This window comes from Bufo gargarizans, chromosome 8 (assembly GCF_014858855.1).
Source record: "Bufo gargarizans isolate SCDJY-AF-19 chromosome 8, ASM1485885v1, whole genome shotgun sequence".
Taxonomy (NCBI): Eukaryota; Metazoa; Chordata; class Amphibia; order Anura; family Bufonidae; genus Bufo; species Bufo gargarizans.
In genome coordinates this window covers 28,671,441-28,692,493 of record NC_058087.1, presented here as the reverse complement: position 1 = coordinate 28,692,493, position 21,053 = coordinate 28,671,441, and the positions used below count along the sequence as shown (strand labels likewise).

The window sequence follows — 21,053 nt, the reverse complement described above, 5'->3', positions numbered from 1 at the left end:
GCGGTCCGCAAAACACAGAACGGTCATTTTAATTTGATTTTTTTTTTGTTTTAAAGGGAACCTGTCACCGGGATTTTGTGCATAGAGCTGAGGACATGGGTTGCTAGATGGCCGCTAGCACATCCGCAATACCCAGTCCCCGTAGCTCTGTGTGCTTTTTTTGTGTAAAAAAAAAACGATTTGATACATTTGCAAATTAACCTGAGATGAGTCCTGTCCCCGACTCATCTCACGTACAGGACTCATCTCGGGTTAATTTGCATATGTATCAAATAGGTTTTTTTACACAAGAAAAGCACACAGAGCTATGGGGACTGGGTATTGCGGATGTGCTAGCGGCCATCTAGCAACCCATTTCCTCAGCTCTATACACACAATCTCGGTGACAGGTTCCCTTTAAAACAGGTGCGGACACTATAGTAAATGTGCCCCATTGACGCGGCGCTTTCTTACACAGATGCACTGCACCGAGTATGTACACAGGTAGCTGAGGCCGTGTCCCACTTCCTCTGGCAGGACTTCTGTGCAGTATGGCGCACAACCTCGCTCCTCTATATCTTGTGTGGGGATTCTGGCTGCCACGGAGGGTTTGGCCAATCAGTTGCCATCTCTGCCTTCACATCCAGGACACCGTACTCTAGTTTCAGGGGCTTCACCCACTTGACTGGATCTGCTCTCCTCTTATGGATACTAGCTGAGACGCCTGCCGTCTCCTGGACCTCACCTTGACCTTTTCTCACTGTCATCTCTAGTGTTTGTCAGTATGGTTGGATTCCACTATACGGGTCATGTGTCGGCGGTGTTTCCTGTGAAGTCTGACTGCTGCGTCGGCTCTACATTTGAGGCTATGCCCGCTTCTCTTTACACCATTGTACGACCCATGTGGAGTCACCTGCCCGGGACCTTTAGTGCTCTAGAAGGTCTTCGTGCCTTCATTAGGCTGTGTTTAGACATTCAGGTTTGAAGATGCAGTTTTTGGAGCCAAAATCAGGAATGGAGTCTAAAAAGCGGTGAGGCAGCATCTGTCCTTTAAACATTCTCTCCCCTGGTTTTGGGTTCAAAAATGGCATCAGGAAACCTGAATGGGAATCTGTCCCCAGTGACCACCTATCCAGCTGTCTGCACACCCACATAGTTGTGGTTCACCTCATTAAAATGCTGTTTTCCTTCTGTTGCTCTAAAGCTCCATTCCCGAATTATATAACGTTTTCTTAATATGCAAATTAGGCCTTTGGTGCAGTGAGGGCGTCGGCGTGGCTCCCAATATCTACTCATGTCTGTGGCCAGCCCCTCCCTCTCTGCTTTGATTGATAGGGCCAGGCAGTGGGGGAAGGGCTGTCCACAGAAAAGAGTGGAGCTTGGGATCAACGAAAGCAATGGTGACGCTCTCATTGCACCAAGGGCCTAATTTGCATATTAAGAAAGTATCATAACTCAGAAATGGGACCTCAGATCTACAAAAGAAGACAGTTGGATAGGGAGGTCACTGGAAACAGAGCCCTATAGGGTTTTCTTAAGATGCCGTGCTCTGTACTTGTGCTTCCTCTCAGATCCCTAAATTGCATCGTGCACCCATAGCTATACTCACTTATGACTTTGTTGTCCGGGCTATAGATATGGGTGACATATCCTCTGGATATTAGATCCGTGGGGATCCGACACCGCTCCCCCACGACTAGCTGATGTACTGCAGCGCAGCCCCCCCCCCCCCTACACAGTCTACAGAGCTGTCCGCTTCCAGCTCCATACACTGTTTATTCTCTGCCACCACGGATGCACAAAACAGCTAATCGGTAGGGGTCCCTGGTGTTTACCTATCCTCACCAATATCTGTAGCCCGACAACCCTTTTAATGCCCTTTTACGCAGGCCTGATGGTCGGCTGGACTAACATTCATTCCAGACCTTAGCTCGTTCATCAGCTTGTTGGCCGATCGTATCTTTTACGCGGGCAGAAAAATAGTCGGCAGCACATCTCCCCGCATGGATGTGCTGCCGACAATGATACTTACTGTATAAACCCAAACTGTTATATTTCCGCTCATGTGTCCCCATACCGTACGAGGATTTCCTCAGGGCGGTTAATGGGCGCCGATCGGCTTGATACAGCAGTGAACATTGATCTTTATGGGCAGAAACCGGTAGCGGTATAGCCTAAAACCTATGATCTGCCATGTTTCTCTGTAATGTAATGTTACCTTTCTTCACGGATGTACCGTACCAGATCTGCATATGTGATCCACCGTAAGGGTCTGTTCACATCACGTTTTTGGCTGGGACATATATACGTTACACAGACGCATCCGTCACACCAAGGGTTCCACTATATATACGGTATATAACCATGGAGTGGTGCACTCTGCTGCGCTATTATGTAACCCTATGGACGCGTTCGGAAGCTGTCTTGGCCTATATCACAAGCGTGAAGTGAACGCCGTCTAATATCGCTCCTTGTACAAATAGTTTCTTCTGTTCTCTTTTGAAAAACCAATAAAAATACAAATTTAAAAAAAATTCACTGTGTGTATACGGCGATATGCATTCCAAATCAGGTCATGGGCATAAAGCATCTGAGAGCATTTTGTAATGCCCCCCGCCCTCTGCAGCCCGGTCGTATTTTATAGTACCGCTTAGTCCTGGGTTGGTAAATCAGCCGACCGTGGAGCACGTAATGTGTTTTTTATTTATTTTTTTACTTGGTCAGCCAAAAATAAGAAAGTTTTAGTAAAATGTTGGATAAACTATTTATCGTGTACATTTATATAACCTGCAGAATCCAATAACTCTACCTGCGGTTTTCCTCAAGGAACTTGTCCAATTTCATCTTAACTGTCCGTAATGAATGCGCTTTAACTGCATTTTGTGGAAGCAAATTCAAGAATCAAATTACTCGGGGAGCGGGGGGGAGGCGAGATATGAGCTGCGCCGCCTTAGCCATCTATTCTAGGCTCTATTTAGCATACATTGGGGGGGTTGTCTCCTGCCTGTCATACACACCATATCCGTTGTTTGGCAGCTGAATGGTTAAACAGACTCTTTATCACCCCATAGAGGTAATGCACCACCGAATTATCTTAATGCAGATTGACTATAGTATACGGCTAATAGCCCACTCTGTATGCAGGGGAGTGCGCTGGGTTTTCTAGTCGCTCACAGGTCTGGTCAGTAAAGGTAAGCCCACGCATGTGGCGGATGTAGCCACAAATCGGAACGAAATCTGCATGTGTTACGTGCAGAATTTGCAGAAAAGGGTGGAATCCACAAGCTAATTGGCTTCCTGCAGATGCAATGAATTCTGCATAGATACGTCACATGTATTGTATGTCAGATTGTCCCAGAAAATCTGTGACTGATCACACGCTGTCAATCTGTGCAATTTATGGTACCATACAGGCGTATTGGGTTTTCAAAACAGAGTACAAATATGCGGATTTCAGCCTTTGTGGGCGAAATCTGAGGCAAATCCGCATGTAATGTATGGATTATGCCACGGCGGGAAGGATCCACGTGTAGCAGAGAAACACCCATGCGGCTCTCAAAGCTGCAGTATGTTAGTTCTGTTATAGGATTTTTACCCTTTGCAGTGCATAAAAGTGCAATCTTCTCTGTGTAATGTGTAGATTTTCCGGAGGATTTGCTTCAAAATATGTGGCAAAAAGGTTGCAGATTTTTGGAAGTGGCGGATACTTTCAACTGCAGATTTTGCAACAAATCCCCGTCAGAACCTGCATGCATACTGCTGCAGATCCATAGCAAAATCTGCAGTAACAATTCTCCTCCCCAGCCGGCCTTATCCTTGGGCTGCGTTCACATCTCCGGTGAATGTTTCCAGCAGGCTGTTGCGGTAGAGGCCGGCCGGCCAGTGTTCGCCCGCCGGATCCGGCACTGCCGGACTTTCCCATTGCTGCGTGCAGCAGTTTATGCCAGATCGTCTCATGACCTCATGCACACGACCAGAGTTTTGGTCTGTGTCTGATCCGCTTCTTTTTTTTTTGCAGGATGCACGTGGATCCATTCATTTCTATGGGTCCCCAAAAAACACAGACAACACAGAGATGAAGAATTTCTGTCTTATTCTTCTCCATTTTGCAGATAAGAATGGACGTTTCTACAGAGGAGTGATAACTTGCGGAATGCACATTGCCAGTGTCCGTATTTTGCGGATCTGCAGTTTGCGGAAACCAAAATGTATACGGTCACGTGCATGAGGCCTACGGTTTACGGGATCTATTCACACATAACACTTCCGATGCGTTTTGGCCGGCGCTGTGTCCGCGTGTAGCACAGATAAATAATTGTTTATTAAGAATTCTAAATTGCGCCCTCGTGGACTACTTAAATGTTTTCAAAAGCGTCATGTAGCAAGTTTCTAACCCTTACCAGGTTAAGATCTTATTTTGCTGTCAGTGAACGGAAATATTCTGATTTACATCAAGCTGCTTATGAAGCTGCTCGCTTCGTTACAATGTATCAGTGTTGGGAAGAGAAATTAGTTGGATCGGGATAGGTTCGTGCTGCGTTTAGCACACAGAAAATACAGTAGACCCTCAGATGTGGGAGCAGGACATGCTAGTTTGGAGGGACCCTCTATTTTGACCATTCATGGACCACTTTCTCATTTTTCCATTGGATTGGTGATTTCAAAGGGTATTCCCATCCTGTAAAGTGATGGCATATTACTAGGATCATGGGGGGCTGACCTCTGGGATCCCCAACAATCCTGAGAATGAAGGGTCCGCATTGGTGGTGTAGTCCACTTTCAAAGTGTACTCTGCGCAGTGGTGGTCCTGGCCGTGCAGGGAATCAGTGGGGGTCTTACCTCCGGCATGCAACCAATCCCAAGAATGAGGAGCGGTATTGCCACAGTGTTGTATTCCCTTCTAAGTTTTCTTCACAGTTTTGCTCCCAGTTACCCAGCCGTTTTCACCTGCCCCGGTTCATTTGAATGGGGCCATGCTGCAGTTCCATGCACACTGGGTGGCCAGACAGGGTAAAACAGTTGTCCATTCATATATTTCCAGGAGGAATAACAGAGTAACAGCACAAGGGAGAGTTCTGAGAAAGTTTTCCTGAATTATTGGCTGGAAGAGAGTGAAGAACTGACAGGTGATCTTGATGGTAATTCTCATGGAGTCCCCATAATCCCCCCCCCCCCCCCAGTTAGGTTTGAGACCCCCCTGACGCCTGTAATGTAGAACTAGTGCCCCCCTTCTTGTCCTATAATTTTTCTCACTCTCTGGAGTGTGCGCTGGAGATGAATACTGAATCCTGGTGTAAAACGCGCTTTTTACGATGAGCTGATCAGTAAGGCAGAGCCGCGGGACCTCGCCGCCGCCATGTGGAATGAGTTATGGGGCAATTATGGGAGAATTTACAATGGTGGTTATTTTTTAATAGATCTGGAAATGGGAAGTAAGAAGAAGACGAGCAGCTGTTTCTTTTCTAAATATCTGTTCCCGGGATGTAGTGAGCGGAGACGGCAGCCATCGTGGCCTTTTCACCCAGTACAGTCTAGTAACATGGGCCATAGTGGTCACTTTTTAAAGGGACACTAAACCTAAAGCCTATTTAATGTTTGTGAGCTATTGTTCACCGTTGTCAGCCACATCGGGCTGGTGAAAGGCTGAATAGCAGTGTCCTCCAATGGGATTAGGGACATATAGGTCCAGTGTTCATGTATAGTGCCAGTTCTGATACTTTGCAGTGTGATCATCCCGTATATGACTATACTTGGCCCCTATAGAAATGCCAGAGGTGATCTCTGTGCCAAGTAAGATGAGGGAAGACCCTGGCACGATGCATGACTGCTTCCTATAGATATAGTCTGTACATTTGCTTTTACCACCAAACGAAGCGTGAACGAATTTCAAAATATGAAATTCGCTCATCTCTAGTTACAAGTGTGTGATCGCCAGGGGTCTGACTGCAGGGACCCTCGCTAATCGGGAAAACGGGGTCCCTGAGTCCCCTGTGGTTATGTGTGACTACTGCCGCACTCGCTTCTATAGGTCGACAGATTGATGAGTGCTGTATGAGGTGGTCCCATAGAAGTGAGTGGAGCTCTACTCACAAGTGCATCCCCACTCCATTCGCTTAGGACTTGGGCACCCCAGTTCTCCTGATTGGTAAGGTCCCAGCGGTCGTACATTTAGCGCCTATCCTGTAGGTTGGTGATAAGTGTTCCTGGTGGGCCAACCCCCGGCTCTCCTCTCGCTGCTCTTTACTCCTGGGCCTGGCTCGACGCTCCGGAAGGCTGAGCAGACTTTTCCGGCAGGATTTTCTGCATGATCCTGTAACAGTCTTGTAGAAATCCTGCAGACAGAGAGGCTCCTGCGGCAGTCAGTTGTCTTACAGCCAGACATAGGACAGTGATGAGGAAGAAGATTTGTAATATGACACAAAATATGAGCAAAGGAAAGGACAAGATAAATGGAGGTAGAGCTTTTTTTTTTTGTGTGTGTGTGTGTGTGTGTATTTCCTATATGCCGTGTTCCTTTAACCCCTTAATGATGGCTGCCGGTACGGCGGAAATCCGGCCTGTAAATATGGCACCCAATCGGAAGCAGAGCAGGCCCCATAGCCGCCGGATTTCTGCTGTTCATGAACATTTAACCCCTGAGTGGCTGTTCCACGGGGTTCAAAGGGCTCCCCTGTGCAGCGATTGAAGGAGCCATTCATTCATTGCGGTAGCCACAATCCCTTTAACGGCTACACGGCGACCACAGAGCTAGTTCGTATGAAGCCCTGCCTGTGGGTAATTCACAGCAGTCAGTGGGAGAAGCGATCGCATATTGAAGTCCCCTAGGGAAACGTAAAGTGAAAAAAAGTTTTAAAAAATACATATTAAAAATAGAAAACAACAATAATAAAGATCACGGGCATCGCCATGTCCCAAAATCCCTGAAATATTAACATATAAATGTTTTTTATCCCATATGGTGAACGCCTTAATGGAAAAAAAATATGTGAAAAATGGCTGATTTGCCTTTTTGTCACTTCACCTCCCAGTAAAAAACTGCAGATCACCCTGCAACAATGGCCTATCAGAGCTTTTTAGACATAACTGTAAAAAAGTTATGTGGTTCAGAATATGAATACGATGCAAAGAAAAAATTAAGTCGTTGTCGTGTTCCCCCCCCAAGTAATTAAAACACAAGAAAAGCAATATAAATGTGGTATCACTGTAATCATACTGACCTAGAGAATGAAGTTAACCGGTACAATGCATGACGTGAACGCATTGCACCTGCACTGAATCCTGACCCATTTATTTCAGTGGGTCTGTGCACATGAGCATTTTTTTTTTTCACTCATCAGTTCTGCGTTTTTCACGCAGCCCTGGCCCCATAGAAGTGAATAGGTCTTCAGTGAAAAACGCATTATATCCGCAAGCAAGTGCAGATGTGATGCATTTTTCACTGATGGTTGCTAAGAGATGTTGTTTGTAAACTTTCAGTTTTTTATCACGCGCGTGAAAAACACATCAAAGCGCATTGCACTCCGCACGGAAAAAAACTGAAAGCAATCGCAGAGAAAACTAACTGAACTTGCTTCACGCGCGTGATAAAAAACTGAAGGTTTACAAACAACATCTCTTAGCAACCATCAGTGAAAAACGCATCGCACCCGCACTTGCTTCCGGATGAACTGCGTTTTTTTCACTGAAGCCCCATTCATCTCTATGGGGCCAGGACTGCATGAAAAATGCAGAATATAGAACATGCTGCGTTTTCCACGCAACGCAGAACTGATGCGTGTACACAGACCCATAGAAATTAATGGGTTAGGTTTCAGTGCGGGTGCTGTGCGTTCACGTCACGCATTGCACCCGCGCGGAAAACTCGCTTGTGTGAAAGGGGCTTATACGGCCCTGTAAATGGAAAAATAAAAAAAAGTTGTGTTTCCGGGAAGGCGGGGAGTGGAAAAATGAAAATGCTAAATCGTTCTGCCTTTAAGGGGTTGGGGAGCACAGTCTTGGCGTCTATCTTTTGCACACAGTGTATATGATATGTATTTGCAGTTTCCCTGGTAGCCGTGGCGGGTACCGTGTAAGTTTCTACCTCCTGCCTGCGTACATTAGCCTCCTTCCAATATACTAAGTGTAGCGCAGCTCCCCGCAGGAGCGCACGATCCTGCCGTCTACACTGATGATCGCTTTATAGTTGTCAGGCTGTGATTGCCATCTGTCAGGTCTGTCGCTGGCTGACGGAGGCTATACCTTCTGATGCAAAGCATTATAGGGCAGTATATAAAGCAACGCTATAATGGAGTTGTATTATCTGTAATTTTTTTTATTATTATTTTTTTTTATTCCTGCCTCTTTGGGGCGTCAGGGCTGAGTTAATTTGTAATACAGAGAAAAAAGCGTCATTAAATCAAAACTAAGGGGGAGCCGCTCAGACACGGGGAGGAGGGAATCTGTTCCAGAGGAATATTTCTCATGATTTTTGACGCCCGGTGAAGAAAAGCTGTGTAGAAAATTGCCGCAGGGCGACACATGCGGAGGTGGAAAAACCCACCTGTACTTAGAACAGTATACACCGAATTTAGCGCAGTACCACCCGATTAAATTCACATGCATTCTAACATGTCTATTCTAAGATAAAAAAAGGAACATAAGGGCAGATTAGATGGACCGGGGAAGGGGGGGTCTTTTTCTGCCGTCAATCTTCTAGGTTTCTCCCGAGTTGTTAGTGTAAGGTTTCAGGAGTGGCATGGGGGGGGAAATGTTCTCTGTAGGGCAGGAGCTGGATGATCAGATTTTAATATTTGTGTTTTTGAAGCAGGATGGGGGAGTCGCAGAAGCGAGCGCTTCAGTCCTACGCCGACCGTTTGCTCAGACTCATCGAGTTCAACTCTGCTACTGAGGAAGGTAAATGGAAAATGTCCACAATATTTGGTGCTTTCTCCACCATTCAGGTCTAAAGTAAAAATTTGCAATACTGCGGGTTGCAAGAGCGAAGAATACCGGTAAAGGGGTTGTCCGGGCTACAGGTGTTGATGAACTATCCTCAGCATAGGTCACCCATATAAGATCAGTGTAGGTCCAACAGCCAGCACCCCCACTACAGCTGTTTTAGGCAGTCCCTGGAAACTATACAGTGGAGTATCCTATGGAGTGGAAGCACAAATCTTTGTACATGGTGTAGTGGCCGTGCCAAGGAAATGCAGCTCAGCTTCTGTTCAAGCAAATGGTAGCCCAGCACAGACACTGTGTACTGAGCCATACACTATATAGTTTCCAGCACTGTGGATGCCTGAATCAGCTGATCGGTGGGGTTGCCAAGTGTCAGATCTCTTTTGATCTGATATTGGGTGACCTATCCTGAGAATGGGTCTTCAATATCTGTAGCCTGGGCAATCCCTTGCCAACATCAGCCGTACCTGTATGGTGAAAACCAGAAGAGTGAGTGGAGTAGGCTTGGGAGCTGAGCCTCCTCCATACACGGTGGGAGTCAGCTGTGTTATACAGGTTACACCCACCTACAGCGACTGGGTTTGGACATAAACTGGTGAACGCAGCCCCCGGGCCTGGACACTTAAAGTGGCCCTGGGAAAAAAAACTACAGTGGCTCTATGTTGTAGGTGGGTCCAAACTGACAGAAGGTGGGGCTACACAAGTAGATAGGGTTAAACCTACTTTAAAAATTAACTTTTAATGGATACTTTATAAGATAAATCCCAAATAACAATACTTTTTTACATATATATATAGATTAGATAACGACTGCAGTATATTTTATACTGGCTGCAGTTTCATATCTAGCATAGAGAGTTCACAGGGTTCTTTTGTGTTTCCAATGTGTATCACACTAGATAAAAAGATTGTTACCACTCACGGTTACCGATGGTGATTCACAGTGGGTCCCAGACCAGGTTTTCAGAGGATGACTGGATGTTGAGTTCCGGATCCGAATACCCTTGATCTTCAGGTGTAGGTACGGTTTCTCCACTATCAGTTTTGCCAATAGGTTAGGTTGGAGAAAAACGGAACAAAAATAAGAAAAAATAGGGAGGTCTGACCCTAAACTACTTGTGAGTCCCTGCCTAAAAGTGGAGAGACCCTCTGCCTAAATGCAGAGGTATCACCCCCTAATGAGGCGACCCCACTTATCGACGGCTAAACCCTGAGTGGTAGCCCTGAGGATAAACTCCCAAAACGATATAGTAGATCCCGACGCGTTTCTCACTGTCACTGGTTTGGTGACAGGATCATCAGGGGATATCAGATGTAAGTGGCACAATCGCCCAAAAAGTTTTTAAGCCAGATGAGAGCTGCTGGTATTGCTGCTAGGTGGATGTAAAGATGGCAGTCCTGGACTGCCATCTTTACATCCACCTAGCAGCAATACCAGCAGCTCTCATCTGGCTTAAAAACTTTTTGGGCGATTGTGCCACTTACATCTGATATCCCCTGATGATCCTGTCACCAAACCAGTGACAGTGAGAAACGCGTCGGGATCTACTATATCGTTTTGGGAGTTTATCCTCAGGGCTACCACTCAGGGTTTAGCCGTCGACAAGTGGGGTCGCCTCATTAGGGGGTGATACCTCTGCATTTAGGCAGAGGGTCTCTCCACTTTTAGGCAGGGACTCACAAGTAGTTTAGGGTCAGACCTCCCTATTTTTTCTTATTTTTGTTCCGTTTTTCTCCAACCTAACCTATTGGCAAAACTGATAGTGGAGAAACCGTACCTACACCTGAAGATCAAGGGTATTCGGATCCGGAACTCAACATCCAGTCATCCTCTGAAAACCTGGTCTGGGACCCACTGTGAATCACCATCGGTAACCGTGAGTGGTAACAATCTTTTTATCTAGTGTGATACACATTGGAAACACAAAAGAACCCTGTGAACTCTCTATGCTAGATATGAAACTGCAGCCAGTATAAAATATACTGCAGTCGTTATCTAATCTATATATATATATATATGTAAAAAAGTATTGTTATTTGGGATTTATCTTATAAAGTATCCATTAAAAGTTAATTTTTAAAGTAGGTTTAATTTTTCAGCGAAATTTTCTGCAATATACCTACCCAAATTATGTATTGAAAAATTCTGTGAAAACAAGTAGATAGGGCCAGCAATACTGTATACCACAGTCCAGCATAAGGTACTGCCGTACCAGCTGCAGTGTTCAACAGTATCGAAGTCCTGAGGACAGCAATACAGTTTAATGCAGGAGGGCACTTTGCACCGTCAACCAGGGGCATAAGTACCTGATATGCCTAGCATTAATTAATGCATCTGCCAACCAGGAAATTTACCTTTATTGTCTATGACCAGTTCACCCCTGCTTAATACCCCCATTACACCCTCACGCTATAATAGGTTAATAGTAAAAGCAAAATGCACTGCAACACAGAACTATGTCACTGCTCTGTACAATTGCATGCATTTCAGTCCCCTTTTAAAATATATAAGAAAAAAAAAATGCAAAGTATAAAAAATATTTAAAAAAAATGCCTTTTCCCATTTATCAAAATAAAAAAGTAAACATAATTATCACCTCCAAAAATATCCGAAAATAAAAGCATTACCTTATTTTATTTTTATCTCAAAACACCCTGAAAAATTACTTTTTTAATTAATCAAAAATTTGTATATACCTCTAAATTATACCAATAAAAACGACAGAAAAATAAAGAACACAAAGCTATATTTTAAGATAGTTTTTTTTTTTTAAGTTATGCAAATGTGTTTACACTTAAATCACACTGAACTGCAGAATAAACATAACATGAGCACCGTAAAAGGAAGCCCTAAATAATAGCAGGCTCCCCCCGTCCCGTTCCAAGGTTTTCAGTGCACGAGCAGCTGCGTGCGGCTGTTCTTGGAACTCCAAGGAATAGAACATAACTTTTATTATTGCTTTTAAAAAAATTATAAAACGGTTGGGTTATGTGACTGTACAAATGGGGGTGAATTGGGTACTTGTCTGGGGTCGGCTAGCTTTCCCTAGAGTCTGCGAGAGTGCAGCCCGCTAAATTTTGCCCTTACACTGGCATAGCGGAGCACCCCAGCCGGTCCTCGTACCTAAGCCCTAACCTGACCACTCCCTGGCACCGCAGGGACCATTTAACCCTTCCAACGCGTTTAGACTTTTCCTCATTTAACCCTTTGTATAGTGATACTCAGGAATAGAACAGTTCTTAGAACTCTCATAGAAGTGAAGGAATCCGGTAAAAGGGGTCCTGGTCTAAAGATAAATGCGGGTCCTAGACCTTTATGGCATAGCCTGTAAAAACAATAAACGATAATAAGACGAATCTGATCCTGGTTCGATTAGCCCCCTACAACATGGTGGCTGATATGGCTTTGTCTAATTGATAACTGATATAGTACAATGTATCCACCGCAATCTTCCAAATAAACTTATGTCCACAATAAGGACTGATAATTTAGTCCCTGATAATTGATAATTTAGTCCCTGATAATTGTGGACATAAATTTAAAAATGAGTGCCCCAGAATAAAAGGAACCTGTCACATAGAACCTGGTGTCTGAGCTGAAGGCAGCATGTTATAGAGCAGGAGGAGCTGAGTAGATTGATATATGGTTTTGATCCGGGTACATGGGCTTTGACGTCCGGGAGGCGGTCCTGTCTGTGATTGACAGCTCTCTCTGTATACACAGTCCTAGAGGGCAGGCTGTCAATCACTGATAGGACCGCCTCCTGGACTTCAAAGCCGAGAATGAGCAAAGATATCAAATGAATAAAAAATAAGTTTTACTGAATCTTTTCCTATACAACCATATATCCGTCTGCTCAGCTCCTCCAGCTCTATAACATGGTGCCTGCAGATTACTTCACATTTTCATGTTGGTGGGTTCCCTTTAAGAAGATATACATGGATATAATGGGTAATTTTTCTTTATCCTATTGCCTTTTTCGCCCACAGATTTTATCCAGGTTGCTCAAAGTTTTGAGGCATCGAGGAAGAGATGGCAGCAGACTGAGAAGGTGCTGAGGGAGAAACAGGAGACTTTATTGCGATGTGAGATCGATCGCTCAGCGCTGCAGGTGAAGCTGAAGCATGCCCGCAATCAGGTGGACGTGGAGATGAAGCGCCGTCAGAGAGCAGAGACCGAGCTGCAGACTGTGGTAACTGTCCATAGAGGACCATACATGTGTCATAACTGTGATGCCTAGATAGCAGATTCCTTAAAGGGGTATTCCCATCTTGGACCTTGTGGGCATATCGCTAGGATATTCCCCCCCAATGTCGGATAGGTGCTGATAGGGCCGCCCTCCATTCATTTCTGTGGGACTGACGAAAATAGCAGAGCTTGGTACTGGACTAAATAAATGGGAAGCGCAATGAGCAAGCGCGGCCACTGCTCTGTTCGCTTCTGTGGTGCTTACGGAAATAACAGAGCCAGCACTCTACTATTTTCGGCGGTCCTGTAGAAATGAATGGAGGGCAGCTGTACCCTCTGGCACATTGTGGGCTTTGTTCTAAGTGTAGGTGCGGGTCCCAGAGGGGTTAATATGGATATAGAAGTCTCTAGAATCTGCTGCAACAATTAATCTTTTACAACAGGAGCGTCAGATGCAGCTGATTGGGGAAGTTATACAGATACAGAATGATGGTCAGACCACAGTGCCTCTTAGCGACTCTGTTTTGGCGTTCTTCGGGGGACCCCGCTCCAATCCTGCAGCCCATGGAGCTGGAAACAGGTACAGTATGTGCACAAGGCAGCATAAAAGCATGGGAGATTTCCTCACATATGGGCCTTCTCATAGAAGTACAATTAATCCTCATTTCATTCAATACGAGCTATTTAGTTCTGTATTCAGCGCGCTCCGGAGCTCCCTCTTGTGGTGGCTGCAGGTTGCCAGCATGTTGTCTTTTAACCCCTTTTGTTGTGCATTTTCATGAGTGTACAGTATTATCTAATGATATTATAGCCAAAATGAATGCTCATTGCCTTTAAGAATGAAATCGGCTTGAACCAAAGTTCTGTTATGTGGCTGAAGAGGCCAAGATGAGTTCATGGCAAGTTCAGTTTATATAAGAGTTATGGTGAATATAAAGGACATTGTATTTTAAAAGTTATTGCTAAAAGATATGGGTTTATCTATAGGGAGTATACTAGCTTCTCCAGACATGTCTGTCTGAAAGAACAATGTTTGTTTCATGGCTAAACCATGACAAGATAAGAATTTATATCTGGTGTGTGATGTCTATTCATATATTCATGAGTATTACATATATATATATATATATATATATATATATATATATATATATATATATATTCATGTGTGCATTTATTTAGCTTTTTAGTATGAACATATTATTGATTCATGTATAATATGCAATATTGATATATAGTATAACCAAGTACTAAGGTATACTTTATGCAGTGTGTATATCACTGAGTTGATACAGTCTTAGAAGGTATAGGAAGCATTAAGGTTTTCTGCTAATGGAAGTTTCTCAGAAAAGCTAATGTTATTCCAGGCGTCGTTACTCAATAGCTTGGACAGTTAGATATACAAACCCACGGTGCAAGTGTAAGGCCCATTGTATTTCTTATCAGACCATAAATTCGAGAGTCTAGGAAAATCATAATGGTACCAGTAAGTCTGGAAAGATTACTTCAGAGCGTCAGAGAAGTATCCCTCCTCTTTGATATACGTTGAGAAAGGTTAATAGGTACTCGCATAAAATAAAGCCATGTTATCTAAGTTTTCACTTAAAAGTATGATATTACAACAGTGCCATCTGGAGGTAGATAACCAATATTATATTTAACCATTTTTTTTTTATACCAGGTCAAGGGTTAATATAACATAATTGTTATACGAATACACCCACCTTACCTGATTGGAAATCCCTGATCCAGAAGGGGATGATTCTTAGATAAGGTGGGGAATAATTGCTCATGTGCAGAGCATCAGGGGGACACCAAAAAGAAAAACTCACAAAGGAAACTGACCACAAGAAAGATATACCAAAAGAAACTTGGATTATATTTTGACTACTAGGAAAGTTCTTGAGAACTGGTCCCATCTGAAACTGTCTACCTTTGACCCGGTAACGTATACTGTGCTTATTGCTCATGATATTAATAAGATATTTCTCTCGGTATATAGCCAAAAGTCCCCATACTGTGGGAATATATAGTGTTAGGCGCCTCCATAATGCTGATTATTCTCTTAGCAAAGATGCATATTGCTAATGGAAGATCTGGCATCATTTGAAAAGAGGACAAAACCCTTGGGAAGTTATATTCCGTAGTCTGGTTGCCGAGCTGGATATTTTATCATATTAATATCATATTTTTGATTGGTCATAGGGAAACCGAGTCAAGGGATAACCTTTATTCATACTGTATATTCCGTGTTTTGTTATAGCCTGTTTGGTAAACAGAAGATCCTAAGTTTCTCCTGGTATATAAATCATTGGTCTGTTAAAAGTAAAGCATAGCGTTTTGTCATCAGTAACTTTAAGTTGTACTGTGTTGGTGAGATAGTGGTATGTTAGCACCACCGTGTGGCATATTTTGGGTATTATTTTACAGCTTCATTGTTTGTCTTTGCAATCTTATTGATTTTATATTCTTGGTTTGTATTGTGTATAATAAATTGCATATATATTTTTGCATGGACAATTGTTTCACCGTTTGCACAAATCAAATTAAGATACTCGATAAAAGAACTTGGAGGCGATTATGTCCACCTGAAGGATCATATAATTTTTTTTAATTTTATTTTTTTGATCCTCTCTTTTATATAAAGATTATTTTTATATAGAAGATAATCGACACTTTACTTCTGTCTAGTGTTTCTACGGCGGTTGTTCAGGGACTTCTGATGCACCATGTTTTTACATTTCTGCAGAAAGGTAGCTGTAGAGAAGATCATACAGCCACAAGTCAAATGTCTAGCTGTTGGAGACAGCCAGACACTGGGAAAAGAAGGCAGAGACTAGGTAACCGTTATAGTCTCTGCATTACCAGTCACTCTATTCACAGCTCTCAGTAAATAATGGGTCATTTATGATGCTGAAATACGCCTATATTAGGTGTAATACAGGCACAGAGTGCGCCGCAGCAGTTATTTGCGCCGCAATCTGGAACTTTTCCCTGCTCACGCCAGGTCTAAAAAGTGGGCGTGGCATTGATGGCGAATGGGACGGGCCAGGAGTCCCATCTCATTTACCATTTTCTACACTTGTTTTAGACGTAGAAAAAGGTCTAAATAGAACACAGCAAGGAAGCGGTCTTACATTTAGAACTGTCGGAGGATACGCCGAAGTTATGTAGAGGTTGGCGCCTCTTCATAACTTTAGCTAAACCACCGCCAGCTATGGGGCTTTATTTAAAAGGGTTGTCTCACTTCAGTAAGAGGCATTTATCGTGTAGAGAAAGTTAGTACAAGCCACTCATTAATATATTATTATCCATGTTGCTTCCTTTGCTGGCTGGATTATTTTTTCTATCACATTATACACTGCTCGTTTCCATGATTACAGACCACCCTGCAATCCATCAGTGGTGGTTGTGCCTGCACAATATAGGAAAAAGCACCAGCCTATGTGCACTTCGAAGGTCCCGTCCACCAGAAAGGCTGCCTTTTTATTTTTATTTTTTCCCTCTCTCCTCCCCCTCTAGTGTAAGCACGACCACCACTGATGGATTGCAGGTGGTCGTAACCATGGAAACGAGCAGTGTATAATGTGATGGAAAAATGAATCCAGCCAGCAAAGAAAGCAATATGGACAATCACAATACATTAGTAAGTGCCTTGTATTAACGTTCTCTACATGAATGGATTAGGCAGTGGCTGAGGGACAGACAACAGAGGGTTGTAGTCAATGGAGTATATTCAGACCATGGTCTTGTTACCAGTGGGGTACTTTAGGGATCTGTTCTGGGATCCATATTGTTTAATATCTTTATCGTAATTGCAGAAGGCCTCGATGGTAAGGTGTGTTTTTTTTTGCTGATGACACAAAGATTTGTAACAGGGTTGATTGTTCCTGGAGGGATACACCAAATGGAAAAGGATTTAGGGAAACTAGAGGAATGGTCAAAAATCTGGCAACTAAAAAGTAATGTTGATAAGTGCAAGATAATGCACCTGGGGCGTAAAAACCCAAGAGCAGAATATACAATCAGTGATAGTCCTAACCTCAGTATCTGAGGAAAGGGATTTAGGGATCATTATTTCAGAAGACCTAAAGGTAGGCAGACCATGTCATAGAGCAGCAGGAGATGCTAGCAGAATGCTGGGGTGTATAGGGAGAGGCATTACCAGTAGACAGAGGGAGGTGCTCATGCCGCTCTACAGAGCACTAGTGAGACCTCATTTGGAGTATTGTGCTCAGTACCGGAGACCATATCTCCAGAAGGATATTGATACTTTGGAGAGAGTTCAGAGAAGAGCTACTAAACTGGTACATGGATTGCAGGATAAAACTTACCAGGAAAGATTAAAGGACCTTAACATGTATAGCTTGGAAGAAAGACGAGGCAGAGGGGAGATGAGAGAAACTGCTAAATACATAAAGGGAATCAACAAGGTAAAAGAGGAGAGAATATTTAAAAGAAGAAAAACTGCTATAAGAGGACATAGTTTTAAACCTTTGCCCCTCTAATTTAAAACTAATATCAGGAAGTATTACTTTACTGAGAGAGTAGTGGATGCATGGAATAGCCTTCCTGCAGAAGTGGTAGCTGCAAATACAGTGGAGGAGTTTAAGCATGCATGGGATAGGCATAAGGCTATCCTTCATATAAGATAGGGCCGGGGGCTATCCATAGTATTCAGTATATTGGGCAGACTAGATGGGCCAAATGGTTCTTATCTGCCGACACATTCTATGTTTCTATGATAAATGCAACTTACTGAAGTGAGACAACCCCCTTTAAGACCGGCGTCTAAAATGTTTCCCAATGTGTATATGATAGAAGTAGTGTCGCGCCATATGACAGAGCTCCTATACCTAATGAGGCACAGCCTTGATTGTAAGAGCTGTGGCATTTTTCCCTTTTGGGCTGGTTTCACCTACAGTAGGGGTTTTTCTGCATATTTTTTTGCACATTGTGGTCATCAGGAAATTAAGTCTATAGTGAAATATGAAATTTGCCATAGAAAAAGCATTTTTAACACTGCATTTTTTTTGTATTGCATTTGTGGCATTTTTGTCAAACAGCATTCTCTCTAGGTATGTCTGGGAGGTAAAAAAACGACTGCAAAGTGCCCACAAAAAGGGTAAAAATACACATGGCATGTTTTACCTCCAAAAAATAAAAATACATTTTTGTGAAGAAGGTCTAACTGCCGTGCAAAAGTAATCAAATGTCTTTTATGCCCTGCTGGAGGACATGTTAAATGAGAAAAAAAAAGTCATTAGAAAAAAAAATAACAATAATGAAACATTTTTTAAAAAAACACTCTTCCTATGCCCTGCCAGCTCGTCCAAAGCACTAGTCCTGGTACATGTCTAAGTAATCTTGTTATAGCTCAAAATGAACATCAGATAATAGATACAAAAATAAATCCTATAATAGGGATCCACTGTGTGATTAAATAGGATAGTTTGAGCTTGAAATATTCATTTTTATTATAATTATAAAAAAGATACCACATATTAGGTATGTAAATTGCTCAAATAATAAAGCTCCATCTGTCTCTAAAAAAGATGAAAAAATGATTAATTTATTTTTTAAAGTGGATAACATTATGCCCATTTAAAAAAAACAAAAAAAACAGCAAATACTGTAAAAAATAAATAAATACCAGTTCTTCTGCCGATCCAACATGGACATTCCCCCGACCCCAAGAAGCAGCTGACACAGGAGCACTGAAACCAATCAGTGGTAAAGAGAGCAAGTGTGCTGGATCAGCGAGGGAGTGAAGAGGCGAGTAGTCTCATTCTAATTTTATAGCATTTGTGGTTTTTTTTTTTTGTAGAAACTAGATAAACCCCTTTAAGTCCCAAAACACATCTGATATTAAAGAGCATCTGTCAGCAGGATCAATCCTGTTTTAAACCAGACATAATGCCAGCTTGAGTTGATCCTGCTGATTAAAATGCCTTTATTGTGAGATTCTGTTGCACCTTTGTGTAGAAAGGGTGTTTTAATTTTTACGCAATGAGGGCATCAGTGCACCGAGGAACGGGTCCTAGCCCGCTTGGTGCACCTTAGCTTTTACATTTTGCAACTTTGTTTATTCCCCCCCCCCCCCCCCCCTCTTTGACTGGTGGTCCGTTCCTTCTCCGCGCCTGCACCATACATTCAAAGTTAAAGTGAATTGGTCGGCGCTCCTGGTCATTGTAGATGGTGCTCAGTGGTAAATGCTTTTGCAAAATCAAACGGAGTAAACCACTGCACTCAAATTGTATGCAGTAGTAAGAACATTTTTTTTTATTCCATCCCAAAAATTAACATAGAGCCATGTGGCCAACGTTTCGGTCTATCGTAGACCTTGTTCACGGCCTATAATATACATACATACATACATAGGAATAATAACTTTGTCTTCTTTGAAGAACATGTGGCTCAGTTAGTTGCGTGCCCTGATATCTCCCATATAGATCTAGGTGTGTTTCAGAACATTCATTGTCAGTCCTGCTCTACTATACGCTTTACCATACGTTATATAAGATAATGAACTATACTCAAAGCCACATTAGATTATATCATTTGTTTGTATATAGGGGGATTCCATTACCCTGTTGAAAGATTAGTAGCATTTTATCAATGAGTAAAACTCAATTGGATTCAGTATATGTCAAATATATGTTTAATGTATGCATGTCTATTGTACCTTTATTACATTCACTGCACTCTGCGCCAATACGGCTACAACATATTGTATAAGAAATCCCTGGGAAAACCGCTTACCGATACAAAATGAAGTACCTTTTTTCCCTTTTTGATTTTTTTTTTTTTTTTTTGTCTTGAATGTATATTTTTGTTACGCCACCACTTATTCTTATCTATGTACATCATAGGCCGTGAACAAGGTTTAGGATAGACCAAAACATTGGCTACATGCTCTATGTTCATTTTTGGATGGAATAAAAAAATTTAAATATTCTCACTACTGCATACTACAATTTGAGTGGCGCGGTTTACTCTGTTTGATTTTGCATCATACATTCAACCATTGGCACATAAACAGTACATCTGCTTCAGATGATTACTGCGCATGCGCAGATGGTTGCATGTACTGTACCACCTTTGCAGTTCTAGAACTGTAAATCGCATAGTATTACATTAAATGGCTTCTGTCACCCCACTAAACGCATTTATTTATTTTTGTTTACTTATAATCCCTATCCTGCCATATTTCCATACATTATGTTATTAATAATTTTTGTTCAGTAGATTTAGCCAACAACTTACTTTTATGATATGCTAATTACCTTTCTACCAGCAAGTAGGGCGTCTACTTGCTGGTAGCAGCTGCAGAAAACCGCCCCCTCCTTGTGTTGATTGACAGGGCCAGCCGCGATCTCTTCCTCCAAAAATCGCGCGCCTGTGTTGATTCAGTGCAGGCGCTCTGAGAGAAGGAGGCTCGCCTCCTCAGCACTCCCTCAGTGCGCCTGCGCCGATGACGTCTTCTCTTTCGGTGAAATGTAATTAGCATATCATAAAAGTATGTTTTTGGCTAAATCTAGCGTTTTTCTTTTCCAGCATAGAGTTCTGTCACAGGGGCTCTATACCGGAAAAGAACTGATCAGGCATATCCCCATGCATTCTGAATGGAGAGTAATCCGTTCAGGATGTCTTCAGTTCAGTCATTTTGACTGATCAGGCAAAAGAGAAAACCGCAGCATGCTACGGTTTTATCTCCGGCGAAAGAAACTGAAGACTTGCCTGAATGCCGGATCCGGCATTTTTTCCCATAGGAATGTATTAGTTCAAAATGCCGGATCGGTCCTTCCGGTCTGTGCATACGCAGACCTCTAAAAATGAGAAAAAACTCAATACCTGATACGTTTTGCCTGATGACACTGGAAAAACGGATCCGGTATTGCAATGCATTTTTCAGACTGATCAGGATCCTGATAAATCTGAAAAATGC

General features: G+C 42.8%; 1 protein-coding gene across 1 annotated transcript in view; it reads left to right on the top strand.

The window, feature by feature from the left end:
- The first annotated feature begins 8,786 nt into the window (after positions 1–8,786).
- Positions 8,787–21,053, top strand: part of LOC122945195 (rac GTPase-activating protein 1-like) — a 32,701-nt gene continuing 20,434 nt past the window's right edge. Inside the window, exons 1-3 of the mRNA XM_044304139.1 lie at positions 8,787–8,871; positions 12,907–13,109; positions 13,549–13,685. Of these exons, the coding sequence (XP_044160074.1) occupies positions 8,787–8,871; positions 12,907–13,109; positions 13,549–13,685 (425 nt within the window). The remainder of the gene's footprint in view (positions 8,872–12,906; positions 13,110–13,548; positions 13,686–21,053) is intronic.